The following is a 13,525-nucleotide window of genomic DNA, read 5'->3' on the forward strand; positions in this document are numbered from 1 at the left end:
CAAATTAACACTATCTTTTTCTTTTTCTATGATTACTTGATATGACCAATTAGGCTTGAACATTCTAAAAAAATAAGCAGAAAAAACTATTATTTTGTCTACAGAGTAATCAAATTAATTTTATTTAAATTATGTTAATAGTACTTACTTTTTATCAGTTTTTTAATTTACTTTTTAAATATTTTGGTTAACCGAAATGGTGGTTTAAGTCACATACTTTCGTCCACTTGAATGAAGTATTCTTCAATGGGGATAATTTAGTTTACTAAATATGGAATTACTTACTGCCAATTACTATTATTTTACATCCTTTTTCCCTAGGATGTAAAATAACCTAAGATATTCCAAAGTGTTATAGTAAGTGGAAATGCTTGTCGTTATTGTTAACATAAACCATTATAATATAACACCATATTATGCTTTATTAACATCATCATATTATAATGTTATGATATTTTTTAATTTTACAATTCCTGTTTAAGTTTATGCTATCTTTTTCAATAACATTACATTTAAAATATTAGAATTTTTAAAATTAAAATGTTTCCTGAAAATAAAAATTATATTACATAAAAATTAACTAAATGGAAAATAAAGAAATTATATTTTGTATAATTGAGGTAATTAGAAAATATTTTCATGGAGAAAAGGTAAATAGGAGATTATTTTTTAGAATGATTTAATAAAAGTATCTTAAATAAGTATAAAACAAGAATAGACTAAATTAATGTTGCTTAATAAAATTTATTAACTGAGTTTTCAAACAACAATTTTATATTTTTATGATAATTTTACAATAAAAATTAATAACCGAAATATTACTTACTAGAAAATCGTATAATAGCTTGACTTAGATCAGAGCCACTAGACTTTGTACCTTTTGATGTAATATTTTCATAACTAGTTTTACGGCTTCGAGACAAATGAAATTTAACAAATTCAACATTTACACTTAGAGAATCCTTACGTTCACTATCTGATAATGGTGACCACTGAGCTTCTTTTAAACCTGAAAAAATTAACTATATAAAATACAGATATATCAAATATTAAATTAATTTATAATTTTGAAATTTTTTTTAAATATTGGAAAATGCAACAGAGTTACTGATAATTTTATTTATGGTGATAGTATGCGATTGTGTGTATGGTGGATTTTATTATTTATTGTTGGTGGTGAAACATATTTAAAGTCATTAATTTTTTAATGATAAACACAAAAGCAATTCCAATATAATGCTTAAAAACTTGTAATAATTCTCCTTGGTAATTTAGTCATTGAATATTGCTGCAAACGTGACTAAAAGTGAAATGAGCTCTCTAAAACATTGTCCTAAATAAATACTTTCAGTTTATCATTAAAATAATAACAGTTTTAGAGTTTTAAAATGATGTTAATTTGAACTGACAGAATAAGTACAGTTCTGAAATAAAAATTTGAGCACACACATCAAAAAACAAACACATGTATCATCCTTTTTTATGTTTATTAATAAACTAAAATGTTTATGTACATGAGCATCATCTGCATATCAAAAATACAGATGCAATGTGCTGATGACACACAGATATGCCATAAGTTTTTTATCGTAATAGGAAGGATTTAAACATTTCAAGAAAATTTTCCCATTTCCATTACAATATTTGCTAAAAAAATTTAAATCAGCACTGGAGTAATAACCAGGATGATCCCATGCAGCGAATATGTTACAATAATAAAAAAATAATTAAATACTATTATTAAACCCTTAAAATTTACTTTGAATGTAAGTACGAGTTATTCTTAATTTTTCTTTGTGCTTATCTTATCAAATCTTATACAGAAAACAAGAAAATGCACAAGAACTATTTACAAAAAATGTAGTTCAAATCTACTTTAATTTCAATTTTAAATAATCATAATCAGAAGATACTGAAGAATTAGTAAATAAAAATAAATAAACAAAAGAACGATAATTAATAAATAATACTTTTAGTTTCTTGAGATAAATCTGTATTCAATAAATCTGCATTAGCTCTTTGTGAAATTTGAATTGAAAGTTTCAGTAGTTTAGATGTTTATAAAAGCTTACTTTATGGTTTGATTGGGCTGCCTGCAATGACAAAAGGTTTTTTTTGTATTCTTTACTTTTATTCTGAAACATATTTAGAAATAATCATTCATTTATAGTGTTATGTCAGTATTACTTATTAAATAATTATTTTTTTCATATGTTTATTGACTCCTCAGTAAAGATTTAACACATTTCAATTTTATGATGATTAACAATCAAAATTGCTTCTAATTTTAAATTTGAAGTAAAATGTTATTTACGCATTTTCTGTTTCTGGTAATTGTTCATTATGGATATTTCTTTGTATTTTATTTTATGTAAAGTTGGTAATCAATCCTACCATTAATTGTTCTCTACCATTTCTCTCTGATATGAGAGAGCTTCCTTGCTTCCTCCACTTATCTCTCCAAGATCTTCTATAATCCTATACTTTTTTCCCTGCCATTTTTTTAAAAAAAAGTTTTTGAATCTTGTTTCAAAAAAACTATTTAACTTAACAATTATTAATATCATTAAAAACAATTTAATTTCCAGAAATATGAAGAAGATTCTAGGATAAAGATTTACACTTGAAATATGCATATAATACAACATTCTTACTATTTATATATTAAAACTTTTCCGTAGATTTATATTTGATATGAAACAATTTACTGTAATAAACATATATAAATTATTCATAATCTTTTATTGATTATAGAAATGTAATATAATAATTAATCAGTGGCAAATGTATAAATATTAATAGTTTTACCAACATTTATTAAAATAGTTATATAAAAATTAAATTAATGAGAAATAAATGATGTTTAATAATTTTCTAACATGACTCTAACCTTCTTAATTTACAGTTCAAAAAATGAAGATAAATCATTTAAGTGCACTACACATAATAATGGATCTGTATGAATTACTCATAAATTAATTGTTTCTTTTTTATAACATCCTATTCCATGAATAATAAAAAAATGGTTTGAAGTCTTTCATCATTATATCTGAGAGAAACATATTTGCATCTACATATATGTAAAATAACATGGTGATTTAAAAACGCTTTTCTAATTTTTAAAAAAAATGTATTATTAAAATGTACATTAATGCATAAAAAAATATTTGATTATAACTGACAGATACAGATATATATACTATTATTATTATTATGCTTTTACGGCCAACATGGGACCACTTAAGTCAATTTTAGTTGGATCTTTTCTGAGAAAAGCGTGTTATTTTACTCTTCCGAGCTGCCCAGTATTTCTTCATCCGTTCAGATCTTGCTTTCTTTTCTTCATCCATAAACACCCTCTTCGTTGTACTTTGTCGTTTGTCTGTCTTTTGTTTAAATCTAATGCTTTTGTCTTTTAGCTTTGTAATTTTTCCAGTTTTATTCTGTAGGTCAGTCAGGGAAATTCCCAATTCTTTCACATCTTCTCTAATTTCTTTGATCCATCCTACTTCTAGCTTTTGGAACCAGAGCTTTTCAATGATATCTCTTGACAGTCTTGTTTCCGGTGTCCTTATGAGATGACCAAAGAAAGAGATTCTTTTTTTCCGCATAGTATCAGTAACAGGCTCTATTTCTCGATACACCACCTCATTTGGCACAATCCACCATTGGCCTTCTTTTTGGTGTTTTTTATTGATACACGTTCTGAAAATTCTCCTCTCTATTTTCAGAATTTTTTCAATTTGGTTTTTCTGAGTGATTTTGAAAAGGGTCTCGCTTCCGTAGGTGATTTTTGGCTGTACTACAGTTTTATAATGTTTAAGTTTTGTTTTAGCAGAAAGGCATTTTTTGTTATATGTTGACCAAGTTAATTTTTGGGAATTAATCATTTTATTTGTCCTCTTTTGCCATGTCACTTTTTCATTTAAATTATAAGTTATTATTTCCCCTAGATATTTAAATTGTTTTACTATTTTAATTTTCTGATTGTTTACTGTAATGTGCTCTATTACCAGAGGATCTATGGCCATTAGTTCAGTTTTTTCGAAAGAGATATGAAGCTTTTGTGCTAGGTTCTGAAGGCTCATGATTTGCGTTTTGGCTTCTTGAATATTATTTGCTAAAAGAGCGAGGTCATCTGCAAATCCTAGGCAATTTAGTGTGATGGAGTTTTTCTTAGTACCATTTTTATATTTTTGGGATTTATTTCATACCATTTTCTCATGACAAATTCGAGGGTGCAGTTAAAAAGGAGTGGTGAGAGGCCGTCTCCTTGCCTCAATCCAGTTTTTATGTAGACGGGTTGAGAGAGTTCACCTCTGAATTTCACTCTGGACTGGGTATTGGTTAAAGTTAATTTTATCATGTTTACGAGTTTAGGGTGAAGGCCCAGGTTTCTCAGAATATTCAGCATGGATAGTCGGTGTATACAATCATAGGCCCTTTTAAAGTTGACGAAGGTGATTATTAGTTGTTTTTTCCGTCTTTTATATAAGTCCATCATAAGTTTTAGGGATACTATATGCTCCGGGCAACCTCTCCATGGCCTAAATCCCCCTTGGTATTCCCCAAGTTCCAGTTCAAGTTGGTCTTTGCATCGGTTGTATATGGATTTTGGTCATATAGCCCACTGGGCTGGCCTAGTAGTTAACTCGGATCACAAATCAGTTGGTTTTTGAAGTCAAAGGTTCTGAGGTTCAAATCCTAGTAAAAATTAGTTGTTTTTATAAGGATTTGAATATTAGATAGTGGATACTAATGTAATTTGGTAGTTGGGATTCAATTAACAACATGCTTCAGGAATGGACAGCCAGACTCTGTACAAGACTACATCTCATAAACATGTCACATGTATCATCCTCATCTCCTTAGGCCATGAGGGGGTTACTTATTGTTCACTAGCTGAACAAATTGCAATGTACTCTACTCATCAGGAGTAAAAAAAAATTATAAACATAGAAAAAAATAAAAAAACTACAAACCAGTTTTCTTTCCTCCATATGGATGAAATATATAAACAGAAAAATCGGCTAGACAACCTGTTACACTAAGACCACCCATAGCAGCTGGTAATGAACTGTTGTTTCCAGATGTTCTGAAATTAAAAAAAAAAAAAAAAATTCTTGACAAATATTTTCAATCAATAAACTAAACGCCTATAAACTCTGAATATAATACAACACACACCCTGCTAGATATAACTGTTTAACCCATAACAGAGCTACCTAAAAGACAGAGAGAACAATCTGTAACATTTCTAAACATTTATATCCCGTATCACACACAGCATCCATTCCATATTGTATATTACAGTTCTCTCCATGTCAGTATCATCTAGAAAGAAATTGTTTTTGTGTATATTTTTTTCTACTAGATAAACTGTAACAACTTAACATTATAAACATATTTTCAATCATTTAAAAAAAAATCACACTGATTCACTGTAATACATGAATAATATTCATTTATAAATACTGGGAAGATATGGAGACAAAGATATGAAAATGTATTTTTCTATAGATTCAATAAACATTTAAAATATATGTGTTAAAATTAAAATGTCACAAAATTTCTACTCTAGCTTGATTTTCAATTATTGTCAAAGGAAAATTGTAAATTTATAATATGATTTTCTCATTTTAACACTGTAAATAATTGATACAAGTGTAAAATAATGTAATTTAATTATTTATTACATTAAAATGGGTACATAAGTGAACCATTGAGTGCTCAGAGACTTACCAATTTTGCTAAATAGCTAAATAGGTGAAAAAAAAAACCAGAAAACACAGCCTCTTAGAAGACTAAAAGTAACATTTGAAGGAATTTTAATGAATTAATTTAAACCTAAAGGATTTAATTAACTTCTGATAATAATTTTCAGCTAAAGATAAATACTAAGTAATGAATCAAAAAAATAATTCACGTGAGATTTATCTGTAAATTAATCTTATAAAATGATATAGATGAGCATTAGCCATGTTATATCTGCTTTAATATTATATTTAAAAATACTTTGTGATATCAGATTTAATTTTAATAACTACAACTGAATAATTTACAGAATGAACATTTAACAATCAAAATACATATAATATTATTTTTTGCTATTATTTATTTGCTATAACCCTCATCTCAATTAGTCAATTTAAACATAAACATGTGTGAGTTAATGTTCAACTCCTGAAAAGAAGTAAAATTATTCAGATATTCTAATCTTTGATAAAAATCTCCTATTATTTAATCAATACTCTGTCATCATATCTGTTATTATCTTTATTTTTTCCAACAATTTCTGGATTAATTTATTTAATGCAACATACACAAACGTAGCAACATACAACAATCATAAAAGTACTGACAGTTTGTCAGTATTTAAAAAAAACTTATTTCCCCTAATTTGATATTTATGTCAACTTTCAGAGTTCTATATTTATTTTATCATTCTGTCTTTCGTTATATTTTCATTTTCACCATCAAGATCTTCCATGTTTTGTGTAAAAATTTGAATTATAGTTATATAAGACTTTTGGTTAAAAAATCCGTTATTGTTTTATTATACAATTTCAATGTTTGTTTGAACAAATATTTTAAAACTTTTTACATTGTTTCAAAAATTGGTCATCACTTAAAAAACAAATTATATTTTTGGTACTGAATATACACTATTGCATGAAAGTGTAGATTCAGGATGCTCCAAGACTATTAGGATATTTCAAATAGGTTTCTTATGAAAAACAGATTACATGGATCCAATCCATTACAAGATCCCCTCTTTTTTTGGGTGGGTCTAATGGTGTAAACTTTTTGAAAATTTCTTCCCCATTTATTGTAACCCTCATGTCCAGAACTGTGAAAAACTATTTGTTTAGGTTGGTAAACTAGATTACTGGAAAAATTACAACAAACATGTTAATGAATCATCTACATATTAAGCATAAATGTAAGGAGCTTTAACATGAAGCAGAATTTGATAAAATTAAGTATCACAAAATCAAAATGATACTTTACTTTCCTTTCAGCTTATATAGCAAATGGTTAACAGAACACCCTTAAGTAATTTTATTAAAAACAAATTAATTTTTTCTAAAAAAAAATTATAAAAATATTAATCACAGATTTAAAGAATGTGAAATTATATAACATGTAATTTTATAAAAGTTAAGTCAATAAAACAAAAAACATAAAATAACATTCAAACAAATAAAACAATACTAACTAGTCTTACCCGCTAACTTCTGATTCTGCACGCTTAGAAGAGAATACAATATCTAAGCTGGGCAGTTGTAACATACATTCAACTCTAGATACTGGTAAACATGAAAAACGAAAAGTTGATGGCTGCATATGGAAGTAAACAATAACATCAACAGGAAATGAAGCATAAACATATTGGCCACCAGGTGTTATCCATGGACCAGGTGTCATTTCATCATCTCTGTCCATTGTGAACATTGAATTAACTGGACCTACTGTAATTAAAAAAAAGTATATAAAATAATTAGAAAACAACAAAGATAAAATAAAAAAGTATATAAAATAATTAGAAAACAACAAAGATAAAATAAAAAAGTCAAGTAACTCTTTAATAAGGTGAGTTTAGAATTGAGCGTAATCTATTTTATTGTTAAACTTATTTAACAAGAAGATGAGAAGATAGATGATGTTTACTAATATATCAAATACAAAAAAGAAAATTAACAAGTTCTAGTAAAAATTTTTATAAGTTGAAATATCAACAGATTAATCATAATAACAAATAAATAAAATTTTACCCGCAGATGGGAATGGAGATCTTCCCTGAGCTGGGATCGGTTCAAGAGTTTGTTCTAAGAATTCAAGTATATGAGGCGATATTATTGTTTCCTCTGGTATACTCTGCAATGTTGTCCATGCAAATAGACTAGCTTTCTTTGTACCACCTTTGCGACCAGCAGTACCTTCTCCTTCTTCTGATAAGGTTTTTGATTCATAATGTACCTATAAAAATAATAATTTCAAAATAAACCTGTATTGCTTTTCCTAATAGAATAGTTCATAATTTTTTTTTAATTATACAATTCTTATTTTAGCTATACAAATTTAACTAGGCAAAATTATTATGTATAATAATTTTATTTTTGTGAGTAAAATAATGTTACTCACTATTGTAATAACAGATAAAAATAAACTTATTTTTAACATTAAAATTAGGTTTAACTTAAATTAACAATAAAATAAGAATAACATTATTATTAAATCAAGTTAAATTTTAATAACTAAAAAAAAAATATTTCAATAGAAGTTATTTAACAATTACCTTTACATCAAGTCCTGGAATATGAAAAATAGTAAGATCAACTAACTGAGCAACAGTTGCTGCACTAGCTTGCATTTGAAGATTATGACGTAACCTAGTTGTTGAACTCGCATTATGTCTGTCTTTATGTGATCTACGATTTAAGTTAGGACTAGATGGAGGAAATTCAAACATACCACCAGAACAGCTCCTTTCCTTCTTCATACGACTTAATCTGAAAAGTGATAAAAAAAATGAAGATAATAATGATCCTTAAAACTTTATTTACATTGTAATTTATAGATGTAGTTAATGTACAAAAAATAGTGCACATTCACTTGTATATTAAGTTATTCTTATTACAGAATTAAAAAGCATAGAAAAATGTTTCCTATGCCTTTTGTAGTAAAATAAATATTACATTATACATTGTATAAAAATGTTTTGATCTGCTGAAAAATAATTACTTAAAATTTTACCTCTAGATGTTAAAAAGTCTACTTGTTAATGTCCTATTCAGAAAAAAAAGAATAATAAAGAAAGTTCTGAGTCCACTGGCTGAAACAAAAAAAAGTTTGGTACGAAAAATTTATGGAATTTTACTTTTAAGGATAGAATTAAATCCTAGCCTTGTAGGAATGAAATTGTCTCCTTTTCTCAACACCTCATTTTGTGAAAAACAGTAACAAAAATTTAGAATTATGGGGTGAAACAGTCAAAAGCAACAAAAATAAAAATAAAAATCAGATTTTTAGAGGTGGAAAATCTAATTTAAAATAACAATCCCAGGAAATATTTTTCAATAGGATTACTGGCAAATGTATTTTTTATGATATATTATTTTTATCAGATATACAAACTATTATTCCACATATTTCAACATTATAAATTAAATTACTTCTGAGATATAAATCCAAAGGTCCAAGGTTTCTGATATATAAATTCATAAGTTATACATACATAAGCAGGTATGTAATTTTCTAACAAGGGCTATTCTATTATTTTTTGACAGAAGGCTCACAAAAAATTGAGAAATGTAATAACAAGAGGTTATTATCTGACCAATAGAAAATACTTTTCCTCTGATGTACTACGGCAATTGGAAAATTTATTAATAAACAAGCTTGACATCTCCTGATGAAACAAGGGACATAAGAACTTGTGTCACTCACAGGATTTTAATGTTTCATGACATTAAGTCCTCTTTCAATTAAACAGTAATTGTACTAGCACAATATTTTTCTGAAAACATGCTGAACACTAAAAACTAAAAGTAGTTGTAAATTTAAAAAAAAATTCACATAAGCGAATCATTTATAAAATGAGATTGTTTTATTTACATGAAACAATTTTATGCAATTCATCCCCCAGCATAAACCATTTTCTTTGTAATCTATAAAAAATAATGCTTGAAATCCCTTTAGGAGATTTAATATTTATATTAAATGTTTTCTTCAACTATCTACTGGTAACCTGTACTGATGATGATTGTAGTCACTGACAAAGAAATGAAGGGAAAAATATTTGATAAAAGAATAAAAACAAACTGATTAAAATTAAATTTAAAACACAAACTGCTAAGCTGTAAGAGAATGTGCACGCAACTATCAGTGTGAGCATCCTCACACATAATTTAAATATATTCTAAATTTTTAATTTCTATCATTCATGACATAAATTTAATGATAATTTATGAGTACAAGATCCATATACAGGTGACAAAAAAAAAGAGAAACTTTCCATATATGTAGTGGCAGGCATGTACATAGTTGGTAGGATTGCTTTATTCAACGGCAACCTTGCCATTCAATCTTCATGGAGCAGTGCAAAGGTCAACAACATGCTTTTGCCATAAAATAATTTACAAAACCAATGATAGTTTGGAAAGTCATAGAGGGAGTTCAAAGTTCCTGTTTATTTTTTATTTTTTTGTCACTTGTATGTGATACTTTAATATTTGAATAGTTTATAGCTGTAATAAGATTACAAAATAAGTAACAGGGCTTTAAACATTAAAAAAATATGCAAAATTAAGGAATATCTTCATTTTTACTTTAAATTTAAAAGATATCATTTATTAGTTAAACAGCAAACTTAGGTAAATAACAACTCCACATACAATGTTTGACAAGAAAATATCACACTAATAATAAAAATACTTTAAATATTCAGATGAATGCAGTGATTTTTTAAAAAAAAAATCTTTCAAAATTAATCAATTAGGTGAAAAAAATTAATATAAAATTTAGGAATAAATCATAAAAAAAGATTAATCTATACATTGCATTATGTTTTTTTATACATACAATTTTAGTTCATCTTCTCTAGCTTGATCTTTGGTATGAAGTACGCACTTTCCACTATTTATTAAGACCTTAACATCAAGCTCAAAATCAATATTTGGTTCATGTGGTTTAGTTTGAGAAGTAGATGGATTGCATGTAGGTGATAAACCACTTTGCTCTCGAGCAGTTTCTGGTTCAACCAATAGCAATGTACTGTTAACATAAAAAAATGGTTTAAAGATAGTTAATAATTATAAGATTAATGAAATACAACAGGGGTTTGTTAATTTAGAATTATCTATGACTAAAGATTTAAAACATCAAGCACAAAATTTCAAATATACTAAATTGGATTTTTTCAACAGCTAAAACCTATAATAACAATGTATCAACTGCCTTCCTTTCACAATCAACTAATGTCATGGAAAAATAGTATATCAGGAGATAATGGATAATTTTACAAAAAAAAAAAACTTATTACCTTGTCTGTCAGGTTTTCAAAAAGATAGAACTACTGTAGAGGTTGTAACAAAGGTTTTCCTGATAGCGTTTCAACCAGACTCAATGTCTGAGAGAAAACTGCACTTATTCCCTGGTATCCATATTCTTAAAGCATCTTATAATATTGAATCTTCTTTCTTCCTGAGAAAGCTGAAATAATATGGTATTTCTGATGGACACTGAAATGATTACACTCATATTTGTGGGGGTGGACATTAGTTTATTGGGGTGTACTGTTCATTTGGTAGTAGTCAAAATGCTAAACATTTTTCTCCTATTAAGAATATTTTTTCAGATGTGTCAGTGATCATTTTTGGCCATTTCATTCCTCATTTTCATTAATGACATTCCACGAGTTTTTATGTGATCGCTGTGTGCTATCAGTCAAGGACATTTAGTCACAAAAAAAATATTTTAAGCAGCAGTTCCATTGATGATTTGAAGAAGTAGTTTGTTTCTAATTTTTTTTTAGTATTAATTCAGATAAAGTATTTTATTAATTTCAAATTGAAAAATGATAGACTACTTCATTATATTCTTCTATTCCTATGCTATGATAAATTAGATGAGAAAATTCCATCAACTTTCTGGGTATTGTAGTAGACTTTGATCTCAATTGGAATGTACAGAAATTTTGTGTAGCAAACTTACCAGCTTTCTCTTTATACTTTTAGACTGCCAAAATGTTCTTGAGCAGGAAGACCCTGATGACAGCTTATTATACCTTTGTTGGTGGATCACTTATTAAATACACCACATCTGCTATTTGGGAGGGGTAAGTCTATAATGTATAAGAAATTTAAGAACAGAGAAATGGTTTTTGTGCCTGATAACGAGTAGATCACCGATGGATTTATGCAGAGACATGTTTAAGGAATATAATATTAAGTTCATTGAAACAGGGTGAATAAGCTTTTAAACACGTGTTACGCTACAGTACTGGAGAGCACATGCATAATCATGATATAAGGTGTTCCTAAGACTTGATAGCCACAAACATCAGCTTTTGAAGCTTCTTCTTGTTATATATGTAAAATAATATTTTCAGTTTACAACCACTTGCTTTAAAAAATATCAGGAGAAAAATTCTTCTTAAAGACAGACAAAAAAAAAAATCAAGATTATTGGATATTTTTTATATACAGTGATTTTTTAAATATTCTAGTGTTCAAAAAGTGATGCAATCTTATGGAAGAATGTTTCCTTCTTTTGTTGCAAATTTAATTGAGGAAAAATGGGTTACACAATACAGCAGAGAATACAGCAGCTCTCAATTTATTGTCTCTAGGTTATGCCCAAATCCAGAATGCCTTCATAGAATAATATGGTATGAATGCACCAAACAAGTTCTCTATCAAGCGACTGTATAATAAGTTCCAAGAGTCAGGGAATGTGGCAGATGCAGCCAAAAGTGGTTGATTGAAAGTGCTACCACCAGAAAAGTTGATTGACATGCAAGCTGCATATTCTGTTAGTTACAAGAAGTCTGTGCAACACCTATCTAGCCAGACAGGTCTCTCCATTGGTAATGCCCACATGACATTGTGTAAGTGTTAAAAGAAGCATCCATACAGAATCTATGATGTTCACGAGTTGTTACCTGCAATCACTGGAAAACATGTACTTTCTTCAGTGATTCATGTCATCTGTAATGCTATATGGGGAACAACTTGATGATTGGTTTTAGTCTGATGAAGCATGGTTCCACCTTGATGGATAAGTGAATGCACAGAATTCAAACATCTAGTGTATGGAAAATCCACATCAGCTGCAAGAGTCTTCTCTGCACAGACAGTAAGTGGGTATTTGGTGTGCAATGTCATATAGGCAAAAATCTTCATGACACTCTTTCATGGTACAGTGAACAGTGAGCACTACATATAGTGTTTGCAACAATTTGCAAACACTATACCTGCAGACCGGCTAGAGGACACATGGTTTCAGCATGACAATGCTACGGACAACAACACATACAGACAACAACACTATGATTTTCTTGGATCAATGTTTTCATGGACAAGTGATTTAAAAAGGGTTGTGATTTCCTTCAGTCTCCTGATTTATCCCCTCCTGACTTTTTCTTGTGGGGATACCTTAAGGATGCTGCTTACAAAAACTAATTCTCACACTTTTCCCGAATTGCAGAGCAAAACTGAACGATATGTCACTGCAATTCCTCAACAAAGGTTACAACATGTGTTTAAGAGCATGTAACATCATATACGATTATGTGAATTGTATACTGGACGCCACAATCAACAACTATTGTCATCTACTCATTTTCTCATAAGGTTGTGTCAGTTTTTGAACACTCTTTAAAAAAATAACCTAACTTCTGAAATTTCTGCATGCAAGTTGCTAACATTGTTATTCTGCTTTCTTATTTTTGTTTACCTGTTACAACTGTTATAATTCTATGCAATTGCATGCAAGTGCTAATAAATACATAAACATGTAGTAC

The 13,525-nt window shown here is 28.1% G+C and overlaps 1 protein-coding gene across 1 annotated transcript in view; it reads right to left on the minus strand.

The window, feature by feature from the left end:
• Nucleotides 1-13,525, minus strand: part of tweek (transmembrane protein KIAA1109 homolog tweek) — a 260,309-nt gene that overhangs the window by 31,283 nt on the left and 215,501 nt on the right. Inside the window, exons 73-78 of the mRNA XM_075370220.1 lie at nt 10,585-10,776; nt 8,300-8,513; nt 7,776-7,980; nt 7,229-7,472; nt 4,983-5,095; nt 827-1,009 (exon numbers count right to left, since the gene is read on the minus strand). Of these exons, the coding sequence (XP_075226335.1) occupies nt 827-1,009; nt 4,983-5,095; nt 7,229-7,472; nt 7,776-7,980; nt 8,300-8,513; nt 10,585-10,776 (1,151 nt within the window). The remainder of the gene's footprint in view (nt 1-826; nt 1,010-4,982; nt 5,096-7,228; nt 7,473-7,775; nt 7,981-8,299; nt 8,514-10,584; nt 10,777-13,525) is intronic.

The sequence above is a fragment of the Lycorma delicatula genome, chromosome 7 (genome assembly GCF_047948215.1).
Source record: "Lycorma delicatula isolate Av1 chromosome 7, ASM4794821v1, whole genome shotgun sequence".
Lineage (NCBI taxonomy): Eukaryota > Metazoa > Arthropoda > Insecta > Hemiptera > Fulgoridae > Lycorma > Lycorma delicatula.